General features: G+C 34.7%; 1 protein-coding gene across 1 annotated transcript; it reads left to right on the forward strand.

Annotated features, from left to right (window-relative positions):
* Positions 1-1149: 1149 nt before the first annotated feature.
* Positions 1150-9919, forward strand: LOC128995641 (methyl farnesoate epoxidase-like). The gene is made up of 9 exons (XM_054420657.1): positions 1150-1246; positions 2576-2827; positions 3550-3701; positions 5469-5726; positions 6067-6181; positions 6512-6692; positions 7578-7695; positions 9050-9191; positions 9738-9919. The coding sequence occupies exons 1-9, from the start codon at positions 1150-1152 to the stop codon at positions 9917-9919; spliced, it is 1497 nt and encodes a 498-aa protein (XP_054276632.1).
* Positions 9920-10649: the final 730 nt, after the last annotated feature.

Consider the following 10649-nt stretch of genomic DNA (forward strand, 5'->3'; position numbering starts at 1 on the left):
CTTAGTAAATAATCTTGTTTCCCTGTAAAGAAGTGGAGAGAATCAGTACATCAGCCATGGGCTTCTTTCTAATAGCCATAATTACGCAAAGCAATACTTTAAATTGACACTTGATTATGGTTACACTATGAACTTCTTAGTTTAATGTTTCCTTTTCTTTTTTCTTAAATATCTCCTTATAACCGATTGTGGTTGTTGTTGATCAGCTTATAGTATATTCATAACATTTTTAGTCTGCCTGTGTCTTTGAAATAAAATTTATTGAGAACGAAGAAACAAAAAACAATGCAGCATTTGCCTTCAAATATCTACAGTATACGGTACTTGTTTGACGATATCAAAATCCAAAAAGCTATTTTTTCCTAAAAAAATGAAACCAAAATAAACATGTGAATAAATTTAAGCAGCTCTATCAAGAAAACTGAACTACTCTTAAACCAAGGTGTATTGTAACGTCAAAGTGGTGTAGTGGGACAAGAACGCGTGAGAACGGCGTTTCCCACTCTGCTTTTTCTAAAAATCCTATATATTAACAGGCAACCTCTGTTTTTTTTTCAGGAAAATTGTAAGCGTTCCCAAACTATAAAATCTATGACCATACCAATGGTGTTCACTAGCTTTTGTAGACCAACAGTTAACGTAAACGTTGACATGACCATATCAACAATGGTTGAATTTCTACAAGTTTTTTGCAACCTGAAGGATGTATCTAACAACATCAAATGCAAAGACAGAAACAGAGGAATCACCAAAATCATTAGGAGGTATTTTAATCTGTTGACAATAAAATTCAATTTACATTACAAAACTAAGTATTTTCTTACCAGCTTATTTTACTTTTAAGACAAAAACTGTCAGTAAATATGAAAAATACCTTAACAATTTAAATATTTATGTATTACGTTTCAAAATTTAAAATGCTTTCTAGATTAGTTAGAAATATAAAGCAGCTCATCCCTAAAATCCATTGTGTCAAGTTTTTCATTCTCGTCCACTACTTTCTATAGAAAATATTTTCACCAACGAATCATCTTCCCATGAAGCTTTTTCTCCAGTTTTTTAACATGAAGTTAAGCTGGAGAGAGTGAGTGGGGTGGGGTGAAGACTATAAAGGAGGCTGTGTCCATTGTTGGACCACTAGTATTATTGATGGAAGCTCTGCTAGTAGCACTGCTGTTTCTGCTAGCAGCTCTGCTACTCCTGCTGGCAGTCAGGGACACCCGTAAACCACACAAGTACCCTCCAGGTAAGTTTTATCAATTTAATTGTTATTTTATACATTGAAAAATAATTTTCCACATAAAAATATTGCACTAATGTATGTACACATGTAAAAATGTAAACATTTTTTAAACAATTTTTGAAAATTGTATTGTAAAATTTTGGATTTTTATAAAAGTAAGCTGTTAAAAACTAATTTAATACATTAAAAGAACAAGCATATTGATCTTGATATCACAATATTTTTTTCAACAATATAATGAATAATAAATGACTGATGAATGTAAGACAATTGTTTTGTTATGGTTGTTTTCTAAAGAAAGACCAATTACATTTTGTTGAAAGTAAACTTTAACCTATGAAATATTCGTCCATAAGCAATTTTATATGAAATTACAATGACCATAACACCATCACATTAATATCCAACTGTTACTTTTGCATACAAATTATTCTGAATGTTGGTAGGGACCCCTTGATTGAACTATACTTAAGAATTTTTACAAAGATAGTCAATAAAACCTGTAAATAGTTATTTGTGCAACTAGTGTGCAAAGTGAGCAATTGCCTTACTCAAGAGAAATCCTTACTCAAGAGCCGTAGGCGAGTGATGGTTTCTCGAGTGAGGCGATTGCACTTTGCACTCAAATTGCACATATTATTTTACCTACAGTTACCATAAAACAAATAACTTGGTAAAGAAACGTGCCTTCATGTTGCAAATCTGGAGTGAGACAAAGTAATTAGAGTGAGACAATGTTAACATTGTCTCACTGATGAGCGAATTGGCCACTTTGCTTTCTCAAATCAGTGAGAGAACATGTACATTGTTATTGTTAGGTAGGTAGCTGTAGGAAAAATATATTTCCATAAACATGTCAGGACAGCATTATTCTCTCTTTAAATAAAATTATAAAACAGGTTTGCTGCTATAGGGAAGATTATTAAATTAGCCAAAGGAAGATGTTTCTAGAGAATTATAAAAAGCTCAGTTTAATTTGGGTACCTATTTCAAAATAAAAAAAAATCGGTCCGAGGTCTAGGTCTTACCAGCCACCTACGATACTGTAATAGCTTCTTCGCTATAGGAGAAGTTGGCTGGAAAAAAGAGATAAAAGTGATAAGATCTTGCCATTATCAACCCTGCTTCATGCCAGTTTGTAATCAATTTCATTTCACTGACTGTTTATGCTCTTAATTTTGATCAGATCCCATACAATTTTGTGTGTTTGAATATCAAGCTCTACTCATATCTAAATACAGTATGTTTTCCCTTAAAAAAAACCAAGTCAACCCTTGTAGATTCATCAGACCTCTTCAATTTCTCAAGCTTATAACACCATATATCACTCAGGCCCTGCATGGCTGCCTCTGTTTGGAAGTTTCTGGGCATTTCACTTCCTCCTCCGCCAGCTCCGTTACACTCACCTGGCCTGGGAGAGGTTGTCCTCCATGTACGGACCCCTGGTGGGCCTCCGCCTGGGCAGAGACTGCATAGTCCTGGTCTCTGGTTACCCCTTGGTCAAGGAGACGCTGCAGAGAGAGGAGTTCGAAGGTCGTCCTGATGGATTCCTTTTCAGGCTTAGGGCATTTGGGAAAAGACTCGGTAAGTTTTGGTTTTTTTATTGAAAGTAATTTATAATGTGTAAACAGCTTAATTTGTAGGGAGTTAACTACAAATTGTTATATGTTTATACAATTTTCCCTGGACTACAAACAGCTTTCTTTCTCTCAATCTGGGGTCTAGAGACCCTCTACCAGAAAGTCTTTGAGATTAAATAGTTCAAAATTAAATTTCATATTTCCTCCTAGTTTTCATATTTTACAACAACAAAAAAAATTGTTATCCAATAAACTTGGAGTTGGACTTTTCATTTTCGGAAAAAAATAAAACCACAGAAAAATACAAAAAAAAATTGCATTCAGCCAGAATAAAAATATTCTGAATAAAAAAGTATGAAAAATACTGTACGGTATATCCATAAAATTAAAAATCAATGCAGATCAATGTTTAATAAGCTACAAAGTTAACTTAAACACTATAGGAAAGTAAGAGTCACATTCATTTCAACGACTTATTATTTCAATTAAATTTGTACCATGATTGTATAGTGGCGATGTATTGAGAATAAGATTTGGAAAAGTATGTTTTCTCACATAATATAATGAAATGTGCTCAAACATTTGTTGTAGCTTATACGGCTGTAATATAATATACAAATGAGCACTAAACTACAAAATACCATAGTTTAAATGAGCTACAATTAATAATAACTTACTTATATACATGTAATGCTTCATCAAGATTATTTCTGGTGTCTATTGCAGGTATAGTTTTTACTGATGGTGAGTTGGGACAAGAACAACGAAGGTTTGTGTTGAGACATCTCAGAGAACTCGGATTAGGAAGGAGTTCTATGCAAGATCGCATCATCAATGAAACCAAACAGTTTATCACCTGTCTGAGGGAAAAATGTGAGGTGAGGATTTCAACTGCCAAATAGATTGTGTTGGAAAGTTTGGAACATTGTCATTCAAACAATCAATCAGCTGAAATACAACAATGTGCAATCAAGCTTTTATCACCTGTTGGATTAAAGAGAGTGATGGCATGTTCCTCATCCGAAAGGATTATTGTACAGTACTTGAAATGCCTGAATATTATAGTGTTGTTCAAAATCTTAGACCAAAAAGTTTACATGGTTTGTCATTTAACAATTTTAAAGGGAATATCTAAGCAATTTTTGAACCTGGGTAACTTAACTAAGTGGATATGTTGCTTGCTTTCTCACACAATAATTTCAGAGAATGTTTTTGAAGGTTTGAAACTAATCAGATCATTCATTATTTGGTATACGGACCAAAACTAGAAAGGTAGGTATTATAGTCACTTCACACTCATCGTCTTTTTAGATTCAATCATGTCATGAGTTTACAGTGTGTCAGTTTAAGTATAATAAAAAAATCATAAAATGACTTTTATTTTGAAAGGTATTTATTTGTCCTTAAAGGCTAGATTTTCCAACTGCAACCTTTATATCAGAACTATATACGTCTCCTCACATAGCTAAGCAATTGTTACACGGTGTATGAAAAAGGTATCCTTATTACTTTTCCTACAGTCACCCGACAAAGTTGGCTTCCATGTACTGTTTATAGTACAGAAAGCTGCTAATTGCTGCATATTTATACTTTGCCGTACGGTTTATACTTTGCCGTACGGTTTATACTTTGCCGCACATCAGGATTCCAACGAAACAACACAAAACAGCGTAGTTCCATTATGCACGTAATCCGTGTACGCTTGGAAATAGGTTGGCAACACTTAAAGATAATTATACTATGAGCAGCTGATTGACTATTATAACTACGATTTAACCTGTCATTTCGTGTTTATAGTTTCGGTATTTGTGAACTTTCTGGTCTTTTCTTTTAAACGTTTTTAAAACCTTCCTACGATCTTAATAAACAATAAAATACCTTTTAAGCATTTTTTTTAGGCGCGGAAACCACTTCAAATTACAAAAACATACGGAACTATATTCTCAAAACGCGGAGCACATTTCTTGCCGAGGAAAAATAGCGGAGTGATATGGACCGCGGGTACTACTTTCTCTAGCGCACCATTTGTGTTGCCAGCTGAACCTAAAAACGTGTTGCATAGTGTTTGAAAGACTAATTATTTATATGCTTTATAGTGACTGTAGGAAAAATATAATGTGTAACACGAGTGAAAAAGGCCTTTGCTGCACTCGAGATCATTCCACACTCGCCTGCGGCTCGTGCGTAAACATTGCTCTCGTGTGCAGCAAAGTGCCACTTTCACCACTAGTTAAACAAATAACTATTTATTCACAGTTTTAACTATAATTCATTCACAATATTTAGGTGGTTTTAAGGGAAGAAATATATTCCCTCAATTGCCTTAGCTTTAAAATAATAGCTCAACAGCTGACTAAGCAAAATACCCTTAAATACAAAAAAGTGGTGGGGGAACTTCCCCTCAAACCGCCTAAATATTGTGAAAAAAGTATACCAAACTTTTGAGTACGCTATTATTATTTAGCAATACAGTAAAATATAGAACAGTTTTTTCATTCCAAGATCACTGTTTCTTTAAACTATGACAGAGTTATCATCCCGAAATGTATATATAGTCGATGTACATGAAGAGGAATTACATGTACCATAATTTTACAATTCAACAATTCTTGAGAGTAAAAAATGAATAAAATATATTTGACCAGGATGGACCAGTGAATGTCCGACATGTGGTAAACGTCTGTATCCTCAACAACCTCTGGGGTATGCTAGCAGGGAAGAGGTTCTGCTTCAATGATAAAAGACTGTCACAACTGCTCAACTACATCCATCAGAGCTTTAGTCTTCAGGATATGTCGGGAGGTCTTCTCAACCAGATGCCCTTCATCCGATACATTGCGCCTGAACGCTCCACTTACAACAAAAACTTGGAGATTTTGAGCAACACCTATTCTTTTCTTACGGTTAGTCTTGCCAGATTGAACTTATTCCCTTATATACATTGATTAATAATTGGTATTTTGTACTGCCTGAAGGTACCTTTTTGTCCTAAGCAACTTTTGTGTTCTGGTGTACTTATATAAAACTCTTTTTAAATCCACAAAAGGTTATCATTGTATTTCTTTAAGGATCCTAATTCAATGGCAGAATATCTGTCTTGGAAGGAATGAAATTTTTTTAGTTAAATGTACAATTATTATTTTATGTTTAAATTCCCCCTTTCACCGTAGCTAGAGATTTAAAGGTACTTAAAATATTATGTATACTATTTAATTTTGTAATAAATTACTTTATTTTTAACAGGAAATGATAGAAGAACACAAGAAGACACTGAATCCAAACCATACTCGAGATTTTATTGATGCATTCTTGATTGAGATTAAGAAGAATGAAAACAACAAGGACTCAACTTTTACAGGTGATTTTTTGTCTCAAAATCAATCAGTTCAGCAACCATCAGATTTGAAGGTGAGCACTACCACAAAGCTACTCATCCATGTAGTGGTTGCATAATTGATGATTTATATCGTGTAATTCTAATAATTACATTTGATGATACCAGAGTAGAGTTTCCTACCATAAAATCATCACAGAACAAGCAACTACTGCCTTTAACACATTTATTTATGACCTCTTGCGCTTATCCTTATTGTGTGTATTGAGCAGAAAAGTAAACAAATTTTGGATTTTGAGACTTAATAGAGGTAACTATACAATCTTTCAATCACAATTACTCTTGTTGACACAGAAGAGCAGCTGCTGGTGCTACTCATGGATTTGTTCATGGCTGGGTCTGACTCCACCAGCAACACTCTCAGCTTCACAATCCTCTATCTGCTCCACTTCCCCCGGATACACGACCGAGTGTTGGCGGAGATAGAAGAGGTTGTAGGCAACTGCAGGCCACCCTCACTGCAGGACAAGCCTAAGTACGCACTTGCAAGTCTTAGCATAAGCTTATGTTGGTCTTGAAAAAGAAACAAACAGTGACATTGCAGTGATTACGTAGTTTCTGCATAATACTTCTTTATTAAGGGACAAAAGAACATTCGTATATGTAACCTTCTGGTATTTTTTTAGGGTCTGAGTATTGGGGGGAAAATGGTAACAGTGATTGGTTTAAATAAATAATTGGCTTTTTCACTGAGCGATTTTCAGATCACAACTGAAAGCAATGCATAAAGACAAACTGTAGTAGAGACTTAATAGTTACAATTAAAACAGTAGTTTGAATAAAGTTTGATAAATCTACAAGTTCAGTTATTAAATAATTTTAAATTAAACCCACTCAGCTTCAGGTAGATCATTTGCAAATAGTCAATATTTAAACCTCTTAGAGTTTTATCTTGAGATTATTTTACAGGCTTGTAAACCAGGTCCCAATTGGCAGTTTCTGTCCAACAGACTTAACTCTAAACCCCAACAATCACTTTCAACCAGGAAAATGATGATATACTTACATATGACAAGATTGCTTTCTTAAAATGGTCTTAACCTCTAGTAAAGACTAAGTTGTTGCATAGATTAACCAACACAAGTAGACTACTCATCCCATTGTACATTTTGAAGCTCGTTTCATTTTTCGTGTCTAGTTCATGACCGGTGACACTGATCGCTAGTGCAGATGAAATTTGGTTCCTATCATTTTAGGTTAATTTACAAAGGTCAGGAATCTTTGCTCCCCCTTGACTACATGTTGTTTTCTTAAGAGCTTCATCTAGTGCTATGTCGAATAGTAGCGGTGATAAAACATCACTTTGCCTCACTCTAATTAAAAAAGCACAAGCCTTTGTAATATTTGACTGTACATGCAGTATGCCGTACACAGAAGCACTGATCATGGAGGTACTCAGGTTTACAAACATCGCAACTGTTACCGTCCCACACAGAGCCAAGCAGCAAGTGCTACTTGATTCTTACATCATACCCAAGGTAAAGTTTCAATGTATGAGTAATCAATGTCAACAATTTAAGCTGATAAATACTAAATACTACCAGTGTTTAAGCCCCAAATTATGAGGTATTTGCACCAAAACCTACCCTCTCTGGGGGGGTCTATGTGATGACCTCGGCCATCCTTTAAAACCCTTCTCTTGACTCTCCACATGGACAATTGTGCTGTAACCATAGGTGAATGGATTAACTGTAGTCAAGTACTACTCTCTGCTCTGGTTAAACATTTATTGAAAAGCGAGCGACTTGTTGTCTGCTTGGTTTGGTTGCACCTGTCAAATCAGGAACTTGACAAGAGGAAAATAAGTTGACAGTATTTAAAACAACTGATAATATTTCAAATGACTCTAAAGACACAGGTTTTAACCCACAATATAACTGTTGTCAAAAGCCAATCAAATAACCCTCATAGCTAACATGTTTGGAATGATTGGTTTGAAATGAATTTGACAGCTATCCAATCATGGCCAACATATAACAACACGATAAACAGGGAAAACAGTGGCATGCTTTTTAAACACAGAGTGGTGACTCCAGTTATAATCCATTCATCTCTATGGCTGTAGCATGGAAATAAAAAATGTGGGCCTAGAGCATAATTATTGTTTCAACTTTTTCCTGAAAGTTGCTTGAAACTTAAATCAAATTCTCCAGAGCAGCCTTTTCTAAACTAAGCGTCTCAAACAACTTGAGGGTCGTTGGGGCAATTTGTGTGGGTCACACGAAGGGAGCAAACATTGGATATTTTTTTAGCTGCACTCGAAAATCAGATAATTATTTAGTACCCAGTGCTCTCCAAATGGGTGTGAAGTCTACTTAGCTCTTGATCATTCTCTTTGGTTAAATATAGTAAATTGTGTATCCGTTTAGAGAAAAAGCTTGAAACTCCATCCTAATAAGAGGTTTATCTGTGTGCATATTTAAACCATAGCATTTGTGACTTAGCACTAATATAACATAGTAAAATATCCTTTTGCACAGGAATGATAAAACAAAGAAACCTTTTATGTAATTTTTATAAGATCCATACTTTTTGAAAACCAACCATGGGTAGCGGAAAGAATTTGGATGGGTCTCTGTGAGATATTAAACACGGAACATTTGAAAATGTGTTCTTTTTTGAACATTTTTGAACTTTCAGGAGGTGTGTACCTGATTAGTAGCAAAAAATGGACATTTCAAACACCTGAATAATATGAATCCATTTTTTCGTTGGGATAAAAATAATATTCAGGTTTTTCGGGACAGGAATTTTGCATTATTAATAATGTCAGCCAAGTTTGTATAGCGTAATATCTAAGTAAAATTATGACTCATACTACACTTGTTTCAGGATGTGACCCTGCTGGTGAGCCTGTACAGTGTCCACATGGACCCAGACCACTGGGGAGATCCTCACAACTTCAGACCTGAAAGGTTCTTGGATGCAGAAGGCAATGTCAAGCCTGACGACTGGCTCATACCCTTTGGTCTTGGTACGTAGGTCCTTCCAGACTATTTGGATACCCAAAGAATTTGTTCTTGAGCTTCAATTCTGGACCTAAACATATTGGTTTCTTTTAACACCCTGCGTTTACAAGTGTTGACATATGTGTCAGCACCTCTAAAACATTGAATGTAACAATTGTGTTTTAACATTCTTGAAAATTTGAACTTATCGTGAAATTTTACTATGATTAAAAGGTTTTGTAGTCAGGTGTTCTTTTCCGGACACCCATCTTTAAGGCTTGCTGAACATCAATGTTTTTTAATGTGTGATATGACACAGTGGATTCAAAACACATTACATTATATAAAGTAATATTACCTATTAAAAAAATGTTTACAAAGTTAAGTCCTTGCAGCTTGGGATGTTTTGAAGAAGTAGTTAGACTGAACATGCAAACCAAAAGTTTGGATGGATGTTTGAGCCTTTTGCCCTTTTTAACCTCCTTCATAAAACTTTCCCCAACGGTGTAGGTGTTTGCATATTCCCTCTTATTATAATAAAGCTCACTACCTGATATAGTGTTTGTTTTTAGGCAGAAGACGGTGTCTAGGAGAGACCCTGGCTCGTCCAATGCTGTTCCTGTTCCTTACCTCACTTCTGTTCCATTTCCGAGTATCACTACCGCCCGGCGCAGCATTGCCATCATATGCGCCAGTAGATGGTGCCATTCTGGCGCCACCACCATTCTCCTGTGTTCTTACACCTAGGTTTTAGTTGTATACTTCTTAGTTTGAAAACCAAAGACTATTGTTCTGTATGTTTTAAAATAACGTTATCCAAAATGAATGAATGTGGATGGTAAAGTGTGGGGATACAATATGATTCTTTTTTCTGTTTTTAATTTTATCGGTTGGATAGAACTGCTGATAGAAACATGTTCTTAAAATTATTTTATTAAAATTACTAATAGGTGGAACTGAATGGGATGGAGTGAGAAATCATTCTCTATATAGCCTAAGATTAAAACATACTTCCTTGTAGATTTGTTTGTACCCTTAAGGGCTGTTTTGTATTTTATTTATTTGGAGCCATTGTTACTAATTGCAACCAAATAGAACAACCTATTTGTAAACTACTGCTTTAACAATTAAATCCATAAGTGTTAAGTAAAGTGATCTTTGTGTTTTAGTATTATTTTAAATGTCCTTTTTCCAAACAGTCCATCTGTAACTCACATCATATGACCAATTGTAAATATCCGTTGCTGCATTCATTCATCACGAATCACCTCTCATAAAAACACATATTCATTTTTTCTTGTAAAATTTACCTATTTTTATTTAATCAAAACACTAGATTTTTTTCTCTTTTTTATTTAACTAAACTGCACAACAAGAGCTTTCAAACATAAAATTCACATAAACAGGTTTCAGTTTAAAAATAATAAGATGAGAAAGCTATTTTCATGTACCTAAAGTCTGTAGACTGGGGTAATACAACAATC

This window comes from Macrosteles quadrilineatus, unplaced genomic scaffold (assembly GCF_028750875.1).
Source record: "Macrosteles quadrilineatus isolate MER2022 unplaced genomic scaffold, UCM_ALF_1.0 Scaffold_5__1_contigs__length_97177068, whole genome shotgun sequence".
In the NCBI taxonomy this organism is placed as follows: Eukaryota; Metazoa; Arthropoda; class Insecta; order Hemiptera; family Cicadellidae; genus Macrosteles; species Macrosteles quadrilineatus.

What these genes read in the sequence shown, in the direction of transcription:
- LOC128995641 (XM_054420657.1), top strand. Translation starts at nt 1,150, where the DNA reads ATGGAAGCTCTGCTAGTAGCACTGCTGTTTCTGCTAGCAGCTCTGCTA. An exon ending in CAAGGACTCAACTTTTACAG is followed by an intron (nt 6,182 to 6,511) that starts GTGATTTTTTGT and finishes TTGTTGACACAG; the next exon opens with AAGAGCAGCTGCTGGTGCTA. An exon ending in TCACTGCAGGACAAGCCTAA is followed by an intron (nt 6,693 to 7,577) that starts GTACGCACTTGC and finishes CTGTACATGCAG; the next exon opens with TATGCCGTACACAGAAGCAC.